At 38.9% G+C, this 25,819-nt stretch overlaps 3 protein-coding genes across 3 annotated transcripts; all 3 read left to right on the forward strand.

Annotated features, from left to right (window-relative positions):
• Positions 1–13,469: 13,469 nt before the first annotated feature.
• On the forward strand, positions 13,470–17,030 carry plac8.2 (placenta associated 8, tandem duplicate 2). The gene is made up of 3 exons (XM_022198315.2): positions 13,470–13,554; positions 14,303–14,427; positions 16,926–17,030. Exons 1-3 carry the CDS (start codon positions 13,470–13,472, stop codon positions 17,028–17,030), a joined length of 315 nt encoding a protein of 104 aa, XP_022054007.2.
• Positions 17,031–21,632: 4,602 nt separating this feature from the next.
• On the forward strand, positions 21,633–22,121 carry LOC110954035 (lactose-binding lectin l-2-like). The gene has a single exon (XM_022198319.1). The coding sequence runs from the start codon at positions 21,633–21,635 to the stop codon at positions 22,119–22,121; it is 489 nt and encodes a 162-aa protein (XP_022054011.1).
• A 1,510-nt stretch (positions 22,122–23,631) lies between these two features.
• Positions 23,632–24,132, forward strand: LOC110954034 (lactose-binding lectin l-2-like). The gene has a single exon (XM_022198318.2). It carries the CDS (start codon positions 23,632–23,634, stop codon positions 24,130–24,132), a length of 501 nt encoding a protein of 166 aa, XP_022054010.2.
• Positions 24,133–25,819: the final 1,687 nt, after the last annotated feature.

The raw sequence follows: 25,819 nt of genomic DNA on the forward strand, positions 1-25,819 counted from the left end.
TCCTTTGCTGAAATAAAAGTAGAAAATCTACTGCTTCTTTCCACATTGTCATTTTTACCTGAAACACATATGATTAACTCATAAAACACAATTTATTGTTATAAAGATTAAACGCTGGATGCCAGATGTTTTCATCTGCAGCGTCAGAGGAAAGAATTCACATCTTTTACTGAAGCAAAAGTAGAAAATCTACTCTAAGAACAAACTATAAACTGATTGTCCTCTCTTACATTCAGTTGTTTTTTCAGATTAGATTATATATGAAGCACACATGATAAACTTATAAAACTCAACATGTTATTATAGATTAAATGTCCGTAACTGGATAGCAGATCCTTTGACCTGCATACTTTGAGGAATCAACACTATGACATTGTACTTCATTATATTTATTGCTTTTCAGATTTATTTATTTATTTATTTATTTTACATTTTTTTATATGAAACATAGATCAAAGTAACCTATTATTAAGTAGTGGATTCCAGATGTTTTGACCTGCAGTGACAGATAAAGCTGAGCCTTTATTTAGGCAAAATAGGTAATTCAAAAAGCAAAAAGTAGTGCATTACAAGTATTAATACGAGTATATTTATTTTGTGTGCCGCTTTTCAAAACACTCAAAGACACTTTACATAGTTTCGTTACAAAATCAGCAAACATTAAAACATCGGAGCATCATGAAACAAGCCATAAAACAAACTGGTATTATATATTAAAAGCAGTTCTGAACAGGTGGGTCTTGAGTGAGTTGAAAGTGGTCGGGTCGGTGCAGTCACGGGTGAAGTAAAAGTTGTGTTTATTTTTTATATATTTGAAAATAAATTGAACTGTGAGCAGTGGAGGAAGAATTTAGATTCTCTACTTGAAGAATAAGCAATAAAAGTATGTTTATTTATCAAACACACTTAAAAACAACAAAAATCCTGCATTCAGAAGTTTTTGTAAGAAAATCTGAAGTGAAAAATACATCTACTCGAGTATTTTCATCCTATTTCACTATATGTACACTACTGTTCAAAAGGTTGGGCTCACTTGGAAATGTCTTTATTTTTAAAGCAATGCTTTTTTTTTCAATGAAGATAACATTAAATTAATCAGAAATACAGTCTAGACATTGTTAATGTGCTAAATGACTATTCTAGCTGGAAACAGCTGATTTTTAATGGAATATCTCCATAGGGGTACAGAGGTACATTTCCAGCAACCATCACTCCTGTGTTCTAATGCTACATTGTGTTAGCTAATGGTGTTGAAAGGCTAATTGATAATTATAAAACCCTTGCACAATTATGTTAGCACATGAATAAAAGCATGAGTTTTCATGGAAAACTTAAAATTGCCTGGTTGACCTCAAACTTTTGAACAGTACTATGCTTCTTTTTCTCCACATTTCAGAGAAATATTTGACTTTTACCCTACCGGATTTACTCCATTGCCACACAGACATGTGTGATTATGATTTGACATGAAACGCATGACAAACTTATGAAACTCAACCTGCTATTCAAGAGTTAGCTAGTGGATGACAGCAACTTTGAGCTGCCGTACGTGAAAAAAGAATGTTTTGGCTCAACAACAACAAAAACGTATATGAATAATGCAACAGAGATTTAAAATCCCAAATCACACCTGAAGAAACATGTAGTTTTCAAGCCAGTTTCAATACATTGCATCTGTTACCTTTCTTTTATGCTTGAGGCAATGGATGGAAATGAGCCGAGTGCTAAATCCAGTTTATTAATGGCAATCTTGTGTAAACTGCTATGAGATCGTATATTCATTAGTATGCCAAATAAATACATTTTTAAAAAATAATAAGAATAATTATGTCCTATCAGCTTGAATTTAGTTGCTTGCTTCAGGTAAAGTATACTGTATTTAGGACAAAATGTATTTATTGATCCCCTTTAAAAGTAGCAAAAGTCCTGCATTCAAAAGTATTTGCAGGAAAATCAGAGGTAAAAAAAATTACATTCACTGAAGTGCTTTACCTTCCTCCATTTTCTCCTACTGTCTACTTCTATTTCACAATGTTTAACAGGCAAATATTTGAAATTTTACTTGGTTCTCCACTACAGTGTCTTTATCGTCAGATTAGGAATTAATATGTAACACGCAGAATATTGTCAAAGATGAATCCACTGGATGCCACTTATTTTGACTCACCTTGGCAAAAGAAGTATTCAGAAGTAAGTATAAGTTAAAATGCATGTTTCACCAACAAAATTAGATACTAGATTAGTGAAACTTGATTAAAATATCAAAAGTAGAGCACCTGGAGCAGAAAATAGCCTCACTGAGTGTTACACATTTGTATTATTTTACTGTAATTGTTGACACATTCATTTTCAAGTAGCACTGTGCTGTTTTAGCTGATCATCATAGCACTATTTTTAAACTCCTTTATATTCCGATTGGCAGTTTAATGTCGCAGTACATCACATTTTATAAGCTGTTCTTGTATATGTAAATCAAAGTTAAAATAATCTGTTGAACTAAAAATGATTGCATTTCCCATTGAATTTGTGAGGAAGCAGAAATATAAAATGGCATTTAATGTAAACTGTCACATAAGTGTATTTACCTCAAACTGCTACTAGTTATTGTTGAACCGATCTTATATAAAAATCTGTCTAGCTGAGATTTTCCCTCTAAACTTCTCACGTGTTCATTTAATCAACAATACAAGGCGCAAAGACTTGACATTATCTACATCCTACAAGAACAACACAATCTTGAGCACACAGAATATGTTATACCTTCTTTCACTCAGATTAATTATCTTTCAACGCCTTATCATGTGAGTCTTTCAGTGGGACACGACCCCTAGGTTGGGAAATGCAGGAAAGTGCTGCTTACACACAGATGCTTTTTTTAAAAAAAAACAATCTAATAATGGTTTATAATAATAGTGATAATAATAATAATAATAATAATTTTAAAAAATGTATGCCACAAAGCCGCTTTTTTTGCAGAAAAAGTACTTTTACATTGTGCTGATCAAAATATACCCTCATCATGGAGAACACTTTCTGAGCATTAACTTTGAATGTATCCCATGAAAACTGGTCACACTTGCACATTAGACAGACTTTACTTGCCTTAACCCTGCAGTAAGCAACACTTATCCACTGTCAGTGAGCAGCGTGTTTCACAGTGATGCCTGAATCGTTGGGTCTGTATATCTAAGGGTCTCCTGTGGATTGCAGCCTAATAGCCACCCTGTGAATTTCAGTGTAATTCAGCCCACGTCTATCTTTAGTCTGTCGGAAATTGAAAATCATGCCTGTCCCTGAGTTCCAGTCACAGCCGCTCATTATGTAGGAGCCTGTATCATTACAGTCGGCTCCTCATTACATGCTCTCCTGCTGAGGAGGTGGCAGCAAGTTTTGTGGGAGGCAGCGCCACCGTGTGTCTGAAACAAGCACAGCAATTGTTTGAAATGTGTTTTAAGCTGATTTTGTGCAGTGCAGTTCCGCTCTGTCACTTAAGGTCACTTCTGGTTGATTACTTACTGGAATACACTACCGTTCAAAAGTTTGGGGACACTCAGAAATGTCCTTATTTCTGAAAGAAAAGCAGGTTTTTTTCAACGAAGATAGCATTAAATGAATTAGAAATACAGTCTAGACATTGTTCATGTGGTAAATGACTATTCTAGCTGGAAACGGCTGATTTTTAATGGAATATCTCCATAGGGGTACAGAGGCACATTTCCAGCAACCATCACTCCTGTGTTCTAATCCTACATTGTGTTGGCTAATGGTGTTGAAAGGCTAATTGATGATTAGAAAACCCTTGTGCAGTTATGTTAGCACTCGAATGAAAGTGTGCGTTTTCATGGAAAACAGGAAATTGCCAAGGTGACCCTTAATTTTTGAGCTGTAGTGCCTATTCTATTGCTGTGGATGAATATAAGGTGTGTCGGCTGTTTAGACTCAATGTTTATGACAATTTACTACATGAATGATAAAAACAGTGTGACCATCCACCTCCTACTTACTGGGCAAATTATAATTTTGAAATAATTTGTCATTATATATGGGCCGCAGAGTGACTCAATGGTTATCACTTTCGCCTCACAGCGAGAAGATCCCCAGTTTGCCTCCCGGTCTTCCTGGGATCTTTCTGCATGGAGTTTGTATGTTCTCCCTCTACATGTGTGGGTTTTCTCCAGGTATTTGGCTTCTTCCCACAGTTCAAAAACTGTTAATTGGTAACAATTTAGGTTAATTGGTAACTCTAAATTGTCCCTATGTGTGAATGTGAGTGTGATTGTCTGTATGTGTAGTCCTGTGATAGACTGGTGAGCTGTCCAGGGTGTCCTCTGCCTTCATCCTAAGTCCTCTGGGATAGACTCCAGCCCACTATGACCCTAATGAGGATTAAGCGGTGTACAGATAATGGATGGATATAATGTATTTATTTCTGTGCACTGTTGGCATTGTGTGCTGCTCTTTTCTTTGTACTGTTTTATTCTATCTGCTGCTGTCACACAGAAAATTTCCCATTGTGGGATCAGTAAAGGTTTTATCTATCTATCGATCTGTCTGTCTTTCTACTTAACATTTACTTTGGTTAAAATTGTATAATGAATGTAGCCGCAAGGGGACACAAGCCAGTGTCTTATTGTGCCGGTCCCAAGCCCGGATAAATACAGAGGGTTGTGTCAGGAAGGGCATCCGATGTAAAACTTTGGCCAAATCAAACATGCGAATCAAATGTATGACTTCCGTACCGGATCGGTCGAGGCCCGGGTTAACAACAACCGCCATCGGTGCTGTCGACCTACAGGGTGCCGGTGGAAAATGAACGACTGTTGGTCGAAGAAGGCGGGGAGGAAGGTGTGTTCGTAGGGAGAGAGAGAAGAGGAACACCAAGAGTCTAGGACTGAGATTAGGGACTTTGAATGTTGAAACTATGACAGGAAAAGGTAGAGAGCTGGTTGACATGATGCAGAGGAGGAAGGTGGACATACTGTGTGTCCAGGAGACCAGGTGGAAAGGTAGTAAAGCTAGAAGTTTAGGGGCAGGGTTCAAGTTGTTCTATCATGGTGTAGATAGGAAGAGAAATGGAGTAGGAGTTATCTTGAAGAAGGAGTTTGTTAGAAATGTCCTGGAGGTAAAAAGAGTGTCAGATCGAGTGATGAGCCTGAAGCTAGAAATCGAAGGTGTGATGTTTAATGTTGTTAGTGGGTATGCTCCACAGGTAGGATGTGAGCAGGAGGAGAAGGAGAAATTCTGGTTGGACCTTGATGAAGGGATGCAGAGTATCCCTAGAAGTGAGAGAGTTGTCATTGGTGCAGACTTCAATGGACATGTTGGTGCAGGAAACAGAGATGATGAGGAGGTCATGGGCAGGTTTGGTATCCAGGAGAGGAACGCAGAAGGACAGATGGTGGTTGACTTTGCAAAAAGGATGGAAATGGCTGTAGTGAATACTTTCTTCCAGAAGAGGCAGGAACATAGGGTGACCTATAAGAGTGGAGGTAGGAGCACACAGGTAGACTACATCTTGTGTAGACGGTGTAATCTGAAGGAGATCAGTGACTGCAAAGTAGTGGTAGGTAAGAGTGTAGCCAGACAGCATAAGATGGTGGTGTGTAGGATGACCCTGGTGGTGAAGAAGATGAAGAGGGCAAAGGCAGAGCAGAGGACCAAATGGTGGAAGCTGAAAAAGGAAGAGTGTTGTATGACTTTCAGGAAAGAGTTGAGGCAGGCTTTGGATGGTCAGGAGGTGCTTCCAGATGACTGGACAACGACAGCAAATGTGATCAGGGAGACAGGTCGGAGATTACTTGGTGTGTCATCTGGAAGGAAAGGAGATAAGAAGACTTGGTGGTGGAATGAGGAGGTGCAGGAGTGGATCCAGAGAAAGAGGTTAGCTAAGAAGAAGTGGGACACTGAGAGGACTGAAGAGAGTAGACAGGAGTACAGGGAGATGCAGCGTAAAGTGAAAGTAGAGGTGGCAAAGGCCAAACAAGGGGCTTACAATGACTTGTATGCTAGGTTGGACAGTAAGGATGGAGAGACTGAACTGTACAGTTTGACAAGGCAGAGAGACAGAGATGGGAAGGACGTGCAGCAGGTTAGGGTGATAAAGGATGGAAGTGTGTTGACAGGTGCCAATAGTGTGATGGGAAGATGGAAAGAGTACTTTGAAGAGTTGATGAATGAGGAAAATGAGAGAGAACGAAGAGTAGAAGAGGTGACTGTTGTGGACCAGGAAGTAGCAAAGATTAGTAAGGATGAAGTGAGGAGGGCATTGAAGAGGATGAAGAGTGGAAAGGCACTTAGTCCTGATGATATACCCGTGGAGGTATGGAAGTGTCTCGGAGAGGTAGCAGTAGAGTTTCTGACTGGGTTGTTCAACAGGATCTTAGATAGTGAGAAGATGCCCGAGGAATGGAGGAGAAGTGTGCTGGTGCCCATCTATAAGAAAGTATAGAAGAAAACTCCAGTTCCACAGAGTATAATACTGCTGTCACTATGCTTGATGGTAGGTTTGGTGTTCTTGGGGTTAAAGGTCTCACCTTCTCTCCTCCAAACCCATTTCTGCTCAGTTTTTGTTCCATCTGACAACAGAACTTTCCTCCATTTTTATTTATTTATTTATTTTACAGTTGATCCAAAACGCTGCTGCGAGAGTACTGACAGGAGTTAGCAAAAGAGATCATATTTCCCCTATACTTGCTTCTCTTCACTGGCTTCCTGTTAAATCCAGAATAGAATTTAAAATCCTTCTTCTGACATATAAAGCTCTTAATAACCAATCTCCATCATATCTTAAAGATCTGATAGTACCTTATTATCCTAGTAGAACTCTTCGCTCTCAAGCTGCAGGCTTACTTGTTGTTCCTAGAATTTCTAAAAGTAGAATGGGAGGCAGAGCCTTCAGTTATCAGGCGCCTCTCCTGTGGAACCTGCTCCCAGTTTGGGTTCGGGAGGCAGACACCCTCTCTATTTTTAAGACCAGGCTTAAAACGTTCCTTTTTGACAAATCTTATAGTTGGGGCTGACTGGGTGACCCACAGGGGTTCGGCTTGTGTCTTCATTTGCACAGCTGACTCCCTCTTGGACGTCCCTTCGTTCTGCCTCTAGTCATGCTGCTATAGGCCTATAGGCTGCTGGGGGACTTTTCTTGACGCACTGAGCCCTTCTCTATCTACCTTTACATTTAATATGTATACCGTTATTGCAGTACATTCACTCTGTTTCCCCCTGTGCTATTTCTCCGAGTGTCCCTGGTCCCAGAGCTGGATGCTTCAGATCTGCGGTTGATGTTCCACCAGCTGGTCCAGTCTCCACCATGTCCACTGTGGGATGCTGCTGCTGACCTTCCTCCAGCCCTCTGCTTCCAACTCCCTTTTTCCACCAGTCAACTCTGCATTGCCTTCACTATACTGTTATGCTAACTTACATACTGTTTGAATTTTACTGCTAGCTATATATGGAGTATGTTTAATGTCAGAGCCGTACATCATAAGAGTAAATTATGAGTCAGTTTTCAATGTTAGTTTATACTTTGTCTGTGTCACATATCCTGTCATGCATGTATCCAAATGTGTGTTATGTTTTCCTTGCTTTCCCACCCCTCCCTCTTCTCCCATCCCTCCCCCTTGCCCTCTTCTGTCCCTCTCAACCCACCTGGCCAGCAGGCAGATGGGTCCCCCCTATATAGAGCCGGGTTCTGCTCGAGGTTTCTTCCCTGTTAAAAGGGTGTTTTTCCTTGCCACTGTCGCCTTTGGGCTTGCTCTGGGGGTCAGGCATTTGGGTTCTGTAAAGCGTCTTCAGACGAGTTGACTGTAATTGACGCTATATAAATAAAATTGAATTGAATTGAATTGAATTAAGAACAAGGGAGATGTGCAGAGTTGTGGCAACTACAGAGGAATAAAGCTGATGAGCCACACGATGAAGCTATGGGAAAGAGTAGTTGAAGCTAGACTAAGGGCAGAGGTGAACATCTGTGAGCAGCAGTATGGTTTCATGCCAAGAAAGAATACAACAGATGCAATATTTGCTTTGAGGATGTTGATAGAGAAATACAGAGAAGGTTAGAAGGAGCTGCATTGTGTCTTTGTAGATCTGGAGAAAGCATATGACAGGAGAAGAACTGTGGTTTTGTATGAGGAAGTCTGGAGTGGCAAAGAAGTACGTTAGAGTGGTGCAGGACATGTGAGAGGACTGTAAGACAGTGGTGAGGTGTGCTGTAGGTGTGACAGAGGAGTTCAAGGTGGAGGTGGGACTACATCAGGGATCAGCTCTGAGCCCCTTCTTGTTTGCTATGGTGATGGACAGGATGACAGACGAGGTTAGACAGGAGTCTCCATGGACTATGATGTTTGCAGATGACATTGTGATCTGTAGTGAGAGCAGGGAACAGGTGGAGGAGAAGCTAGAGGCGTGGAGGTTTGCCCTGGAAAGGAGAGGAATGAAGGTTAGCCGCAGCAAGACGGAGTATCTGTGTGTGAATGAGAAGGACCCAAGTGGAAGAGTGAGGTTACAGGGAGAAGAGATCAAGAAGGTGGAGGATTTTAAGCACTTAGGGTCAACAGTACAGAGCAATGGAGAGTGTGGAAAAGAGGTGAAGAAGCGTGTACAGGCAGGCTGGAACGGCTGGAGAAAAGTGTCAGGTGTGATGTGTGATAGAAGAGTTTCAGCTAAAATGAAAGGAAAGGTTTACAAAACTGTGGTGAGACCAGCCATGTTGTTTGGTCTGGAGACAGTGTCCCTGAGGAAAAGACAAGAGGCAGAGCTGGAGGTAGCAGAACTGAAGATGCTGAGGTTCTCTTTGGGAGTGACCAGGATGGATAGGATCAGGAATGAGTACATCAGAGGGACAGCACATGTTAGAGGCTTTGGAGATAAAGTCAGAGAGGCCAGACTGAGATGGTTCGGACATGTCCAGAGGAGAGAGAGTGAATATATTGGTAGAAGGATGCTGAGTTTCCCACTGCCAGGCAGGAGGCCTAGAGGAAGACCAAAGAGGAGGTTTATGGATGTGGTTAAAGAGGACATGAAGGTAGTTGGTGTGAGAGAAGAGGATGCAGAAGACAGGGTTAGATGGAGGCAATTGATTCGCTGTGACAACCCCTGAAGGGAAAAGCCGAAAGGAAACGAAGAAGAAGAAAATTGTATAATGAATGATATGGTCTTAACATTATTTATTTATTTATTTATTTATATTTTTTTTTTAGGGTGGGGGGGGGCAGCAAGAATGAAAAGAAAAGGCATTGAAAACAGTGGTGAGATCAGAGATGTTGTCTGGTTTCGAGACAATGACAATGAGGAAAAGACAGGAAGCAGAGCTGATGGTCACAGAAATTAAAATGCTGAGGTTCTCTTTGGGAGTGACCAGGATGGATAGGATCAGAAATGAGTCCATCAGAGGGACAGCTTAGGTTAGATATTTTGGAGATGAAGCCAGAGAGGCCAGACTGAGATGGTTTGGACATGCACAGAGGAGGAACAGTGAGTATATCAGTAGAAGGATGCTGAATTTTGAACTTCCCGGCAGGAGGCCTAGAGGAAGACCAGAGATGAGACTTATGGACGTAGTGAAAGATAAGATAAGATAAGATAAGACAGACTTTATTGATCTCACAAAGGAGAAATTTACCGTTACAAGGCTCTTAGAAACAAAAACAAAGGAGTGCAAAAGTCACAAAAGTGCAAGAACAAGATAATAAATAATAAATAAAGAGGACATGAAGTTAGTTGGTGTGAAAGAAAAGAAAGCAAAGAATGGGGTTAGATGGAAACAGAGGATTCACTGTGGTGACCCCTGAAGAAAAAAGCCAAAAGGAACAGAAGACCAAAGGTCACTTCTGGGTGATTACTGACTGGAATATATTCTGTTGCAATGGATGAGGACAAGGTGTGTCGGCTGTTTAAACTCAATGTTTACGACAATTTACTACATGAATAATAAAAAACAGCGTGATCATCCACCTCTACGTATTGGGCTGGTTCAAAGACCATTTTTGGATTTATTGAGGTTTTCCGCTGCATCTTAGTCTGACTATTTAAATTTGAATTTTGAAATAATAGTAAAAGTAACTTGGGTAAAACTGTGTAATGAATAATATGCTCTTAACATTATTGTTTAAACTTCTTGCACAAATTTGCCTTGTTATTCTGACAGGAAAATTCTTCGGTTCAATGTTTTAAATGTTTCATACAAATCACTTGACCATCACCTGTCCTCAGAAATGGAAAAATGGAAGTATTCCGATCAGAAGCAAAGTAAATTTTGTGCATTCAGTCTAAGCAAAAGTCAAAAGCTTTAATAATCACTGTAGTAAGGTTTCACGTAAAATTACAGTAAAATCTTATCAGCTGTGGTCACCATTAGTTCTATGACTGCGGTGTTAAAATTGCATTTATTAACAGCCAATCACTGTGAATTTAATTACAACGCTCCACAGTACAATATGGGGTTTGTTGTAACTAGACCCACAATGAAACATGCCTGTGCCAATTTTAAAGCCTGGACCTCCCTATCTTTAAACTGTCATGTATGAAGCCAATGGTATCGACTACAGAGCCCAGAATTTACAATTGTTAGGCAATTTCCTAACAATCCTAATCTTTTTTAATGGAGAGCATTTTGTCATAACGACTGGTGTTTACAATGTGCTGCGTAAAAAATACCTACTGGACTCAACTTCATATCACTTGTAACTGCCAATTAACACTGAAAGATAAATGCTTAAAAATTGTCCTTTAACCCTTCGATGCACGAGTAATTGGATCCTACACTCTTCCATAAGTGGCCCAAAAGTGATGAGAATCAATGTGTTTTTTTGCCATTGTCGTCATTTTGGTTGAGAATAATCCTTCATATTATTGATGTTTGTATTATAATTTTGTCCATACAAGAATTATTTCATTTTTGAAATATGTTTGTTACTTTTTACCATTTTTAACATTTTGATAATTGAAAAAGAAGGATATTATGCAGAACAGCAATATAAAAATGTCAAAATGCATTATTTTTCCACTTTTAAGCATAATACCCACATGGACAAAATTATTGGTACCCCTTGATTAATGAAAGAAAAACCCACAATAGCCACCGAAATAATTTCAATCTGACAAAAGTAATAATAAATAAAAATTCTATGAAAATTAACCAATGAAAATCAGATATTGCTTTTGAACCATGGTTTAGCAGAATTATTTTAAAAAATAAAATCATGAAACAGACCTGGACAAAAATGATGGCACCCTTAACTTAATATTTTGTTGCACAATCTTTTGAGGCAATCAATGCAATCAAATGTTTTCTGCAACTGTCAATGAAACTTCTGCACCTCTCGGAAGGTATTTTGACCCACTCCTCATGCATGAGCAGACTGTTCCAGTTGTCTCAGGTTTGAAGGGTGCCTGCACAGATTCAAGATACATTGTGCCAGATGCAGCAAAGCAGCCCCAGAACATAGCAGAGCCTCCTCCATGTTTCACAGTAGGGACACTGTTCTTTTCTTGATATGCTTCATTTTTGTGTCTGTGAACATAGAGCTGATGCACCTTGCCAAAAAGTTCCAGTTTTGTCTTGTCTGTTCTTAGGACCTTCTCCCAGAAGCTTTGTGGCTTGTCAACATGTAATTTGGCAAATTCCAGTCTGTCTTTTTTATGATTTGTTTTCAACAATGGTGTCCTCCTTGGTTGTCTCCCATCAGGTCCACTTTGGCTCAAACAACGACGGATGGTGCACTCTGACACCGATGTATCTTGACCTTGGAGTTCACCTTTAATGTCTTTAGAGGTTGTTCTGGGCTCTTTTGTTACCATTCCTGTTATCCGTCTCTTCCATTTGTCAACAATTTTCCTCCTGCGGCCCCGTCCAGGGAGGTTGGCTACAGTCCCATGGATCTTAAATTTCTGAATAATATGTGCTGCTGTAGTCACAGGAACATCAAGCTGCTTGGAGGTGGTCAAATAGCCTTTACCTTTAACATGCTTGTCTATATTTTTTTTTCTAATCTCCTGAGACAGCTCTCTCCTTCGCTTCCTCTGGTCCATGTTTAGTGTGGTACACGCCATGTTACCAAACAGCACAGTGACCACTTGTAACCCTATAAATAGGCCAACTGACAGATTAGAAGTTCGTAGACACCTGTGCTGCCAATTAGAGGACATACCTTGATTGAACATGTCCATATGGTCACATTAATTTCTGTCTTTTCTAGGGGAACCATCATTTTTGTCCAGGTCTATTTCATGAGTTAATTTTTGAAAATAATTCTGCTGAACCACGGTTCAACAGTAATGTCTGATTTTCATTTCTTAATTTTCATAGAATTTTTATGTATTATTACTTTTGTCAGATTGAAATTATTTCTGTGACCATTATGGGTTTTCCTTTCATTAACCGAGGGGTACCAACAATTTTGTCCACTAACCCTTAAATGCATATTTTGTAAAACCTCAATTAACAAAGGCTTTTCAACAAAATTTCATGCCAAAATTTGTTTTATTCTAAAATTAAACACCAGGATTTGATTTTAGTATCAGTTATCAGGATTGGGCATGAAACAAACACCATTAATAACTGAATTTTGTTCAATGCAGTTACTTCAATTGTAAAATCCAAGCTGTCTGATTCAAAATTTCTCGACAGATAAACTGTTTGTTTGGACAAGATTCTGTAAAAATAAAAATCCATCGTCACCTGTACACCCATGAAGCAAACTGTGACTCTCACCAACAGTCACAAGATCAAAATTCAGGGATTTTTCAGCTGAACTGCAGGAAGTGTTTACGCAGAACAGAGAGCAGACATTTTTTGCCCCAGTAGTGGTAACACCTGTGGTCACTTGAGAAATGCTGTTTGCAGTTTTTGTACAATAAGATAACTAAGAAATTCAACTTTATTGTATTGTTTTTATGTTATTTATGGCATTCTAAGTTCCCTGTACTACAGTGAAGACATGTTCTCTCTTGTTCTAGTCATGCTTGTGATGTCTCTCTGAAGATTTGTATTGCCATAAAAATGACAAAATGTGACAGGAGCAAAGAAAGAAAATACCAAGAAATGGTTTGGGACTCAGAGGGTTAAATTTGCCAAAGTACAGCAGTTATATAAAGTTAAAGTGTTAGGAGGTCATACTGTAAAACAGTGAAGGTTTATTACAATATGTGGGCTGGTTTTTGGAATATCTTTCCACAATAAAGCAGCAATAAAGCCAATAACCAAGGTAGTGACGTGCTGTGATCGGTTAAAAGGCTCTCCTGGTTCCTGCTCTCAGTCTGACATCCAGGAGCCTCCATCTCCAGGTTCACTCAAAGGTAAGGTGTATTAGATTACTTGTAGATTACTTGGATTTCCCACATTGTTTGATGTTCAAAAGAGGAGGAAATTAAAGAGGTTTCTACAGGAGAAGATGATCGCAAAATAGGCCAGAAACATTAATAACAACAAAACCCTTTTCACCCCACAGAGAGAAGTTTTAATCCCGATCATGGCTGTGAGAAACCAACCGGCAATGTACGCACCTTCTGACTTCCAGACTAAAATGACAGACTGCTGCAGCGACATGAGCGTTTGTAAGGCCTCCTCCTGCTTGCTTTTTCTCCATTTAAATTCAAATATACACACAGTTAGGGATACATTTGGGTGCAAGATGTGGAAGGATAGGATCACATTTATAGGTGTGTCTAAAAACTATAGGTCAGATTGGAAAGAACAAAAAATTTTAGATGTTTAAAAACTGCTGTGATGTTTAAAAACTGTTCAAACAGTAATCATGTGTTTAGGTCTTACATGTTCATTTGTTGTAAATAATATGCTAATGTAAAAACTGATTTTTTTAATGTGGATGTTATGTACAGTTTTGTCCTGTTTTTTTCATAGTCAACATGTGGTTCATACTTTTCTGTGATTTTACTTGATATTATGTGTAGTTGAACAAAGCAAGGAAATTACAGCAAATTGTTTAAAATATTTGTTGAACTTGTTAAAAATGCAGAGTTTGTACCAATATAACATCCCTGTCTGAAGAGCTTTTAATGTAACTGATAAAGAACAAAATCCTTAACAACGTATTAAAAAGTGTATCTGAAGCTGAAAGGAGGCTTCGGCCTTCAAAATGAGTCAAAACAGTTTTTGACAACACATTTTTCCTTCATAGCTGCTTATTTTGGTTAATATCATTTACATTTAAAATGTACAAAGCAAGTTTTAAAGGGCAGTGTGAACAGGAGCAATGACAAAGAAACCTTTCTATGTTCATATGGGCTTTAGTTTTATAGACTGAAGACTGATTGTAGGACATTTCCTTCCCCTGTTCCTCAGGCCTCTGTGGGTGGTTTTTACTCCCCTGCCTTGGCTGCAGCATCGCCAGTGACATGAACGAGTGCTGCCTGTGTGGATCGACTTTTGCCATCCGCAGTGTCTACAGGACCAGATACAACATCAATGTGAGTAGGAAATGGATGAATGTGGATTAAAAATGGTCTGCTCGGTGCAGAATTACTACAATTTGTTGATAATCTTCTGTCGGTTTTATCCACAAAATGTAAAGATTCCATGAGAAAATAGAGAAAAACTAAAAGTAAGATCTAAACATTTCACTTTAGCCTTTTTAATAACTTCTGAATCACTTTGAAAGGAAGCTTTTAACTCATTTTCAGTACCGGCAGATGTTGTAGAATTGTTAGGTATGACAGTGTTGCTGTTAGTGTTTATTATGTTAACTTGGGTAGACTATTCCATAATAAGAGCTGAGCTTTAAAAGAAACTGTAAACACTAACTCAAAAGGAACAAAAAGAAATTATATAGCGGGGTTTATGAATGATAAATTATTATTTATATCACTAATAGATCCTTAATACTAGCACATCAATGTGTAAGCAGCAGTTAACTGCTGAAGCTGCTTAAGGCAGAGCTAGTTTTATCTACATATACACTGATCAGGCATAACATTATGACCACCTGCCTAATATAGTGTTGGTCTCCTTTATGCTGCTAAAACTCCTCTGACCCAGTGGGGCATGGACACAGAAGCTCTGGGATGTCCTGTGGCACCAGGATGGTGGCAGTGAACTCTGTGCTGTTGCTAATTATGTGTCAGCAGCAGGCCGACTCTCCCATCATCAATATGAGATCTTGGTTGAAAATTAATCCAAATCTGGACAGAAATAAATGCGGTGACATTGCAGAAGCTTATTGAAATGATGCCATGGTGAATGTGCGCCATACTCAAAACTAAAGGTAGTCCTGTAGTGCCGAAGAACAGGAGTCTGAGGCGGAGTGTCAAATGCAGGTGCTAACCTCTTTACTGACATCAGTCGACAGAATAATAACTCTCAGTACATGTGGAGCGTAACTTATCAACATGAAGCGTAACAGCATAAACAGTCCGTGTGCAAAACACAACCACAACTCTCAACGTTCCGTGGGTGAATTATGTAAACCCACTACAGTCCAACAAAATATTAGAGTGTGCAATAGGGTTTTTTTTTTTAACCGGCAGTGTATTTCTGCCATAGTGGAAAGACATTTGTCAGTACATTAAGCACTCACTGCCACAGATCTTCCTAAATATAGTTTCAGATCTAGAAACTAAACAAAACCAAAAAGAACCTGTGTTTCTGCTGTTGTGAAATTCTTTGAAATTTCCAAATAGAAAAATGTTAAACTTCTAAATCACAGGAAGTTTTAAGGTCTTCTGTTGCTCATGTGACATTTTCAGTCACTGTTAGCTCATTTTTCGGTGCAATATAAAGTCCTGCACCTCTGCTGAATCAGCACAGCCATGACGGTCTTCACTGCAGCATAAAACAGTTTTAATGCCACAAACCATAAAAAAATTAAAAGTCCAGATTGTCTGTCCCATGACAGCTGAGTCAGTCATAATTTCTCATTTGGACCCAGGAGTGCAGACATGCAGAATGAAGGGATTTTACTAAAATATCTCAAATTTAAGCTTACATTTCATTAGAGGAATACACATGATTTATTCAAGGACTGCTGGATAGCTGAAAATCCAAAACTTCTGTTTTTACAGCATCTGGCTGGAACAAAAAAAAAAATTAACTTTAGCATCTTTTTAAAAGATAACACACTTTTCAAAGCTGCTGGTGGGTTTTGGGGTTCAGAGGGATAACATTTATTATACATACACTACTGTTCAAATGTTTGAGGTTGCACAGGCAATTTCCTGTTTTCCATGAAAACTCACAGTTTTATTCATGTGCTAGCATAACTGAACAAGGGTTTTCTAATCATCAATCAGCCTTTCAACACCATTAGCTAACACAATGTAGCATTAGAACACAGGAGTGATGGTTGCTGGAAATGTTCCTCTGTACCCCTATGGAGATATTCCATTACAAATCAGCCGTTTCCAGCTAGAATAGTCATTTACCACATTAGCAATGTCTAGACTGTATTTCTGATTCATTTAATGTGGTCTTCACTGAAAAAATAATGCTTTTCTTTTAAAACTAAGGTCATTTCTGAGTGACCCTAAACTTTTGAATGGTTGCGTATAAAAGAAAATAGATTATTTAAAAAAGCATTTATAGCAGAGAAAGTAAGTAAAAGGGGCCCCACTTGCTCTGATCTGAGGGGTTTAACTTGATAGTGGAGACAAAATGGTCTTTTAAAACTGGTTTATTAGAAAATGCCACCTCCAACAAGTACATCATATCCCACCTATGCTTCAGCCTTTTCACATTCTGAGATCTGATATGAGACAAACCATTTCTGCAGTTCCCATCACAGACAGATAACACACAGTCAATGGCTGAACTAATGCGGCAGTGGTGGATATATGTGATTAAGGGTGACAAGATTTATCTGTAGTGTGTGCATATATACAATTGAAGCCATTTGAACAGGGAGGGCCAGGTGATTTGGAATCACCCATGACGCTGATACTGCACCTCTTACTTTGGCTGCTCTTGCTGACAGGGCTCGATGTGTGGAGATTATGTGGCGATGGTGTGCTGTGGGCCGTGCGCCGTCTGCCAGCTGAAGAGAGATATCAACCGCAGGAAGGAGCAAGGCATTTTCTGAGCAGGTAATAGCTGTAAAACACACACAAATAAACCTTTACATTCATGGAGCTCGTAAAATGATGGAAAATCTTGTGTTGACTTTATGCCCTCCAGATGCTGCCATGACAACAGAGATGCAATAAATCTGCTGCATTGCTGTGCTGATAAAGTCCAATAATATGTCACACTAGTCCTGTAAAGTTTTAACATCAACTGCACTCCTCTGAGGGGAATGACATTTGTCTTCTTGACTCGGTTAAACATTAGTCAGCTGGGAGTGGAGCATCGTGAATTACTGCTGCTAACTGTAATTGAATTTAGTTTCTGTTCTGTCCACATCCTACTGAGCAGTCAGTAGGAAGTGGGGATGACTGTTGTTGACTTTGACTGCTCCGGTGCTGTCGTTAACTTTTTTTCTGTGGCTAAAACTTGACATAAAGGCAGCAAGTTTTTAATGAAGCAATTATCGCAACTCTAGAAATCTGATTTTAGCTGAACTCTCATCAGGTTCTCAGTTTTGTTTGTGCAGCTCATACAAGTTGTCCTTAACAACGGACAAACCTGCAAGATAAAGACACAAATCAGACACTTATATTTTTGATGCGGTGTTGAAGGAAATTGCATTTTCAGCAAATTATTATTTTTTTTCTTCATTGGACCATATAGATTTGCATAGATGTATAAGAAACAACAATGTTTATACAATTTATGCTGTCTCATGTTTTACTGTACATAACGAATCATTCTGTGATAATAAATGTGATCAGCAGAGGAAAAAAAATCATGTCTTCTGTCGTGAACTTTAATTCATATCAGATACGACACTCATTGAATCAATTGACATTTATAACATTAGATCAAGCAGTTTTACTTCCTCTCTTAAGAACAGCTTACAAAGCATCAATTAAACTAATAGTGAATGATTCTGAAGAGATTTGAGGAGCACAGAGCAAAACTTCTCTGCTCTGACAACAAGATCATTTTAACACAGAAACTTAATAGGATTCAGAGCAGCTTTAATTAGGAATGTCATCTAAAGAAGGTACCTTGGATTGAACAGAAATGTAAGCTGCTGCAAGACAAACTCATTTATTTATCAAACAAACCCATGGCCATAAGTTTGGACACAAGTACCATGACGCTTGTGAATCTTAGAAAATACCACAAAATTGTCACTTACAATATAAATACCAGTCATAGCCATCAACCAAAATGAAATATATTTTGGTGCATTCAGAGTTAGTTAAACATCAACCAGGAAGGAAGAAGGAAATTTAAAATAAAAAACATGTTTCCAGTTCATTAACATGAGCTGAACTCCGACATTTTCAGATGATTTTTACTGTTTGCTTTGTCTGTGAAATTATATTTTTGTTGTATCATAAGTCTTCCTCCCATTCTGCTTCTTTAAACTCTGGGAATCACAAATATACTTGCTATCTGTTAAGATAATATGCTACATTGAGTGTTTACAAATTTTAGCAAATGGAGAGCAGACAAGCATAACAGAACAATGAACACTGGAGCTTTATGTTACGGGGGGGCAGCTGGAGAACCCAGGTGCAGACTCACAGTAACAGGCAAATGAGGAAAGAGATTTATTAAACTGGAACTAGAGCAATACACAAATGGTGAACAAGACTTAAGGAGACAGAACAAGGCCAAACTACTCAAAACTCTATAAACCACCACTAAAAGTACAGAAACGGGAATCTACAAAACTCAACTGCATTAACAAAACTAAGCTCTGGAGGGGTACTTACAAGGTGGGGGAACAGAACACAGTGGAGGGAAAACTGGCTGAGGAAGTCCATGAACACACAGGAGCACTACTGAGTCCAAAAGGGGGGGATCCAGGAGGGGGAGAGCAGCAGAGTCCATGGAGGCTGTAGAAGTCCAGAGGTGGCAGGCTTGGAGGGGAGAAACTAAATGCGGAGGTGCAACAGAGTCTATGCAGAGCCAAGAGTCTGTGAAGACGTGGGTAGCTGTGGAGATGAGTCTTTGAAGGGAAGTGATGCTTCGGGAGGCATGCAGGCAGATGATCCAGCGGGGTGTGAATGAATGAAAAGAGTATAAGTAGTGAAGGTGAGGTGGAGAACAGGTGAGTATGGTGAACTAATTACTGCAGCTGATGTGAATTGCAGCAATCAGCAGAGAGCAGACAGATGAGTGGGACAAGGGGCGCAGATACCAACAGAGGGAGCCAGAGGGACAAGATAAGGACAGCGACAACAGGGAGAGAAATGACAGGAATATCAAAGAGACAGAAGAAAAGGACAGGAAGAAGGAGGGAGAAGGAAGAAAAGAGGAAGAAGTAGAAGGAAGGGCAGGGCTAGAGCAGGATCATAACACTTTATTGTCTGTCTGTGGAGTTGCATGCTGATGTACCATATAAAGCTTGTCTGCAGAACTGAAGTATCAAATTCAATAGAGCTGCACAGAGGAGACAGTGATAGAATTTTGTCCAATGAGAAATAATTTCTCAATACCAATACTTCTCATACAACCTGTTCTCTGTTATTCAAAGAGGCTCTGTGCCCCCCAGTATTTAACATCAACTTTCCTGATGAATTAGGATTTCTTTCAGCCCTTTGGTTATTCTTGTAATTCCCTTTTAGCATCTGTCATAGTAAAATCCACATGCATGGTAAACACGTGTGAACACGTGGTTTAAAAACTTAGTTTTATTTCCCCACAATGCTGAAAGTGCCAAGGCCTGTATGTATGACACTGAATGTGTATGAGGAGTTTTCTTCAGAGCTTCAGTAGAATAAAATAGACTTCTCTTTTATGTTCTTTCTAAAACCTCAAAAGAGGTCATTTCTTCATATTGTTATTTCTGTGTTTTTATTTTGTAATTCAAAGGACCAGTGTGTCAGATTTAGTGGTTTCTAGTGTTGAAGTTCCAGACTGCACGTGTCAGGACCAGAACACTGAAAGGAAAACAAGAAAATTCAGAAATAATAAATCTTTAATATTCGTTAACAGTTGATAAACTCTGGCAGATACGCTCTCACATGGTAGAATAAAAGTGTAATTCCATAGAAAAACAATCAATAAAGTTCCAGTGAAACATGCCAGAGTTAAACAACTGTTAACGAATATTAAAGATTTATTACTTCTCTGAAATGTTCTTGTTTTCCTTCCAGTGTTCTGGTCCTGACATTTGCAGTCTGGAACTTCAGCACTAACTACTCAGTCCAACACACTGGTCCTTTGAATAATGAAATAAAAACACTGAAGCTCTGAAGAAAACTCCTCATACACATTAAGTGTCATACATACAGACCTTGGCACTTTCACCGTTGTGGGAAAATAAATTTAAGTTTTTAAACCACGTGTTCACAGGTGTTTACCATGCATGTGGATATTTACTATGACAGATGCTAAAATGCACTTACAAGAATAATCAAAGGGCTGAAAGAAATCCTAACTCATCAGGAAAGTTGGTGTTAAATACTGGGGGGCACAGAGCCTCTTTGACTAAAAGAGAACAGGTTGTATGAGAAAAATGTGTATTTAAAAATGATTTGAGTTTGGTCAAAATGCAATTCCTGTCTCCTCTCTGTCTTGAATTTGAAGCATCAGTTCTGAAGACAAGCTGTTTTATGGTCCAAGAAAAGTGTAATTCCACAAAAAAACAACCAATAAATCTCCAATCTAGCTGTGCTAGAAATTGACAACTGTTAATAAATATTAAACTTTTATTATTTCGTCTAAAATTTGTTGCTTTCCTCCGTAGTTCTGGTTGATTTTTAGCCATCACACATAGGAGGGGAGGGTGAGGAGAGGAATATTCTGCATGTATGACATCAGGAAGTGTTAAAATAAACATTCAACGACTGATGTAATAGCAGTGTTTGATCAAAGAGAATATTTTCTCTACTTTTTAATAGAATGTAAATAATATTTTAGCCTCTTTTGATTCTCCAAAAATGTTCTGTTATTATCATGAAAATACAAATATTTAGATGGTTACAACAGTAGGATATTTCAGTCTGTGTATTTTTTCTCTTGTGATTTGATGAGTGACAATAAATTTTTAACAACTTGTTTGATGTGAATGATGATCAGAAGGTGATTAAAATGCCAAAGGATCAATGCAAATATTCAAGCTGCACTTTGTTTTTTTTTTCTCAATACATTCAAAGTGACACATTATAAAGTACTACATATGAGAACACACAACCAAGTGTTTACCAAAGGTAGCCTTTTGCAATTTCAGCACATGGGTAATGCATGTGTTATTTTTCAATTCGTTTTTTCTTTAGTCCATATTGTCTCCTCTCTGCAGACCTTTCTACTTTGATACTTCAGTTCTGCAGATAAGCTCTGATATGGTACAACAAAAGTGTAATTCCTCAGAAAAACAATCAGTAAAACGTGCCAGAGATTAACAGCTGTTTTATTACTTCTCCTGAATTTCCTTGTCTTCTTTGTGGAATCCTGGTTGATTTTTAGCCAACACACGTGGAACAGGAGGATGACCACGCTCTCTGGAGGATATAAGAGGAAGCAGCTGTCACGTATCTCTGCAGCATTCTTGGAAACATCCAACTGTGCAGATCATCTCCAGCAAGACACTGACGTCTCCTCACACTTCGAGACTAAAGACTCCAACATGATCTTGCTCCTCTTCTTGTTCGGTCTGGCTCTGGGTGCCCAGATTCCTCCAGATGACCAGAGAATGAAGCTACAGCGAAGCAACTGTCCCACGTTCTGGTACAGCTTTAATGATCGCTGCTACAAGTACATCGCTACACGTATGACCTGGGCTGACGCAGAGCTCCACTGTGTGTCAGAGGGAGCCAACCTGGTGTCTATCCACAGTATTGATGAACATAATTTTGTCAATTCCCTGATCAGGAACTTTGACCCTGCTCGTGCACTCACCTGGATCGGACTTAGTGACCTCCATAAGGAAGGCAGATGGATGTGGTCTGATGGGTCAAAAGTCAACTTTTTCTTTTGGGCCACAGGACAACCAGATAATGCAGGAGGAAAGGAACACTGTGGAGAAACCAACAGGGGAACAAATTTTCAGTGGAATGACATTCCATGTTCACGCACATATCCTTTTGTTTGTGTGTCTCGTACAGTTTTTCCTTAACAACTAAGACACCTGCAAGATGAAGACACAAAAATCAGAGAATCATCTCATGAACATTCCTTCTCATGATAACTGGACACTTGTACAAATAAGTTTGATGCTGTGCTGAATGAAATAGCATTTGAGTTATCTGAAAATCTCTTTTTTCCTTCACTGAATCATACAGAAATGCGTAGATTAAGAAGAAACAATGATGTTCATACAACTTGTGTTTTCTCATGTTTTACTTTTCAAAACTACAAAATGAATCATTCTGTGATGATAAATGTGATCAGCAGATGAAAAACCATTCATGTCTTCTGTCGTGAACTTGAATTCGTATCAGATACGACACTCATTGAATCAACTGACATATTTATAACACCATTACAACAAACAGTTTTATTTATTCACTTTAGAACAGCTTACAATCATCAATTAAACTAATAGTGAATGATTCTGAAGAGATTTGAGAAGAATGCATTAGAGATACAGTGAAGAATGTTGTACAGGCAGCACAGAGCAAAAATTCATTACATTTCAGCATTTGGCTGAAAGTCTACAATATATTACTGTAACAATAGCACAAGTGGCACCTAAAGTTTGCCAAAATTAGTCGTCGTTCTCTGCTGGTCACAACAAGTGATGCTGTAGCAGCAGCAGCTTCTGAGTGAATGAAGAAACACTGTTTTGTTGCATTTTCTGTGAAACCAAGCCAGTGATTCTTTAACTCCTAGAGCTGATGATCTGTTGATATTCAGCGTCATATGAAGGCCTTGTGGTCATCATTTTTGCTGTCAACCTGTACATGATGCACACAAACACACACACACACACACACCTCTGCTTATTGTGTTCAAAGAGCAGAATAATTGCTATTTCAGTTATTTATCATAATATATTGTTTATTTAAGACAATAAATGTTTCGGTTTCTGTGCCATGTTCAGAGATTCAACAAGTGGAAGTGCACACGTGATAAGAAAAGGATGTTTTGTGGTTTGAAGCTGCAGCACTGGAATGTAAAAGTACTTGTTGTGTTTTGTGGCCACTTGAGGGCAGCACGAGAGCAGCTCAGTGTGACCACTCTCAAATCTCTCTGCTGCCGTCAGAGGCTGTAATTGAGAGGAAACCACCAGGATGCTATCGTGAACGGCTTCCAATAATATGACACTTGGTTCAGACACCCTCTCTGAAGAATATATTTCCGAAAGTGGTCTTTCAGCTGCATCTGATAAATTCTTGATAACATGTAACAGCTGATGTACTCGTGTACAGAGACTTTGACACAAACATGATGTAGATCCTCTTTTGTTGTTTGATTTGGATCTGAGTCCTGACTCCTTCAGATGACCATGAACTGGAGCTACAACGTGATGAAGGCCTTATGCTCATTTATTTGACAAATCCAGCAGGCTTATACTTATTTTTGTAGAAAAAATAAATGGAAGTGTATCTCTGGCAGGATTTTTGGAAACATCCAGCTGTGCAGATAAACTCATGCAAAGCATCAACCTTTCATTAACCTCCAACATGATCTTGCTCCTCTTCTTGTTCGGTCTGGCTCTGGGTGCCCAGATTCCTCCAGGTGACCATGAAGTGATGCATCAGCGAAGCAACTGTTCCACGTTCTGGTCCAGCTTCAACAGTCGCTGCTACAAGTACATCGCTACACCTATGACCTGGCTTGATGCAGAGCTCCACTGTGTGTCACAGGGAGCCAACCTGGTGTCTATCCACAGTGTTGATGAACATAATTTTGTTAATTCCCTGATCAAGAACTTTGATTCTGCTCAGAATTTGACCTGGATCGGACTCACTGACATCCATAAGGAGGGAGCATGGATGTGGTCTGATGGCACCAAAGTCAACTTTATCTTTTGGAGCACAGACGAGCCAAACAACAGTGGAGAACAGGAACACTGTGGACACACCAACCATGCAGCAGAATTTAAATGGAATGATTATTTTTGTTCACTGTCATTTCCATTTGTCTGTCTGACACTTATGCAAATAAGTTTGATGCTGTGTTGAAGGAAATTGGATTGGAGTTATCTGGCAATCATTTTTTTCTTGACTGAGCCATATAGATTTGCATAGATTTAGAAGAAACAACAATGTTCAAACAACTTGTTGTCTCATGGTTTGCTTTACATAACAACAGAATGAATCATTCTATGATAATAAATGTGATCAGCAGATGAAAAAGTTTATCATTACCATTATAACAAACACTAGGGCTTTTTTGAACAACAAACCAAAGTTCAACAACTGTTAAGACACAGTGATAAGCTTTTGTCTCCACTCAGACATATTCACTGCCGTACTAAGACCTTGTTGCTTTCAGCGTTGTGGGGAAAATATAATTACATTTTTAAACCATGTGTTCACATCTGTTTGCCATGCATGTGGATTTATAAAACGGCACATGCTAAAATACAATAATAACACATAATCAAAGGGCTGAAAGAAATCATAACTCATCATAGAGGTTGATGTGAAATACTGGGAGACACATAGCAGAGAGCAGGTTGTATGAAAAGATTGATGAAACTGGTGAACACAGTCCCTGAGAATGAGCAACTAAACAAAAACAATTAAAGACTAAATTTACAGAACAGAACTCCAAAAGTCAAAAACATGAAACTTCAAGGGAGACAAGAGACAGACACGAAATACATGGAGCTAAGAGACGGGCCTAAGACTCTAAAATGAAGACATAACTAACTGGAGAAGGTAGGAGGAAGGGCAGGAGATACATTTAATGATCAAATTATCTGCATGTTATCAAGAATGAAAAATTCCTGATGACGTGCAGAAGTGCAGCTCATCTACTCTTGTACAGAGACTTTGACAAAACAAGATGTTGATCCTCTTTTGTTGTTTGTTTTGGATCTGAGTCCTGACTCTTCCAGATGAACGTGATACAACGTGATTACGGCCTCATGCTCATTTATTTCACAAATCCAGCTGGCTAATAATGGAAGTATTTGCCAAGTGCTTTTGGCCAATGATCTCACACCAACAGTAAACACCCTTTCTCAGGCAAATAAAATTTTCTTCCAACACATCATGGACTAAATTTGTTGTTTGCTGTTCAGTTGGTGTGATCAAACTGGATAAATTCAAATTCTCTAAAAATTAACCTGACATATAACCTTTGATATGATGACTGTTTACACACAAGGACTCTTGAAGGAATTTGTGGAAGAAATCACAGCACCATAGAATGTGGCCATTTAATATAGATGCATCCACAAACAAAGTGACCTTGCGCTGAGCATAATCTTTTTTATGGTGAGCATTTTATTATAACAATTGTTGTTTAAAATGTGCTGTGTAAAAATACTGACTTGACTCAATTTCATGTCACCTGTAACTGCCAAAAAACTGAATGATAAATGCTGAAAAATTCTCTGTTAATTAAGCATACACTACAAGGGTTTTCTAATCATCAATTAGCCTTTCAACACCATTAGCTAACACAATGTAGCATTAGAACACAGGAGTAATAGTTGCTGGAAATGTTCCTCTGTACCCCTAAAATCAGCCGTTTCCAGCTAGAATAGTCATTTACCACATTGACAATGTCTAGACTGTATTTCTGATTCATCTAATGTTTTCTTCATTGAAAAATAGTGCTCTTCTTTCGGAAAAAAAAAGGGCATTTCGAAGTGACCCCCAACTTTTGAACGGTAGTGTATGTAAAACTTCAATAAAC

Source organism: Acanthochromis polyacanthus, chromosome 18 (assembly GCF_021347895.1).
Source record: "Acanthochromis polyacanthus isolate Apoly-LR-REF ecotype Palm Island chromosome 18, KAUST_Apoly_ChrSc, whole genome shotgun sequence".
In the NCBI taxonomy this organism is placed as follows: Eukaryota; Metazoa; Chordata; class Actinopteri; family Pomacentridae; genus Acanthochromis; species Acanthochromis polyacanthus.

Coding starts and splice junctions, on each gene's coding strand:
- plac8.2 (XM_022198315.2), top strand. CDS start 13,470: ATGGCTGTGAGAAACCAACCGGCAATGTACGCACCTTCTGACTTCCAG. Junction 13,555..14,302: donor CTGCAGCGACATGAGCGTTT/GTAAGGCCTCCT, acceptor CCTGTTCCTCAG/GCCTCTGTGGGTGGTTTTTA. Junction 14,428..16,925: donor GGACCAGATACAACATCAAT/GTGAGTAGGAAA, acceptor TCTTGCTGACAG/GGCTCGATGTGTGGAGATTA.
- LOC110954035 (XM_022198319.1), top strand. CDS start 21,633: ATGATCTTGCTCCTCTTCTTGTTCGGTCTGGCTCTGGGTGCCCAGATT.
- LOC110954034 (XM_022198318.2), top strand. CDS start 23,632: ATGATCTTGCTCCTCTTCTTGTTCGGTCTGGCTCTGGGTGCCCAGATT.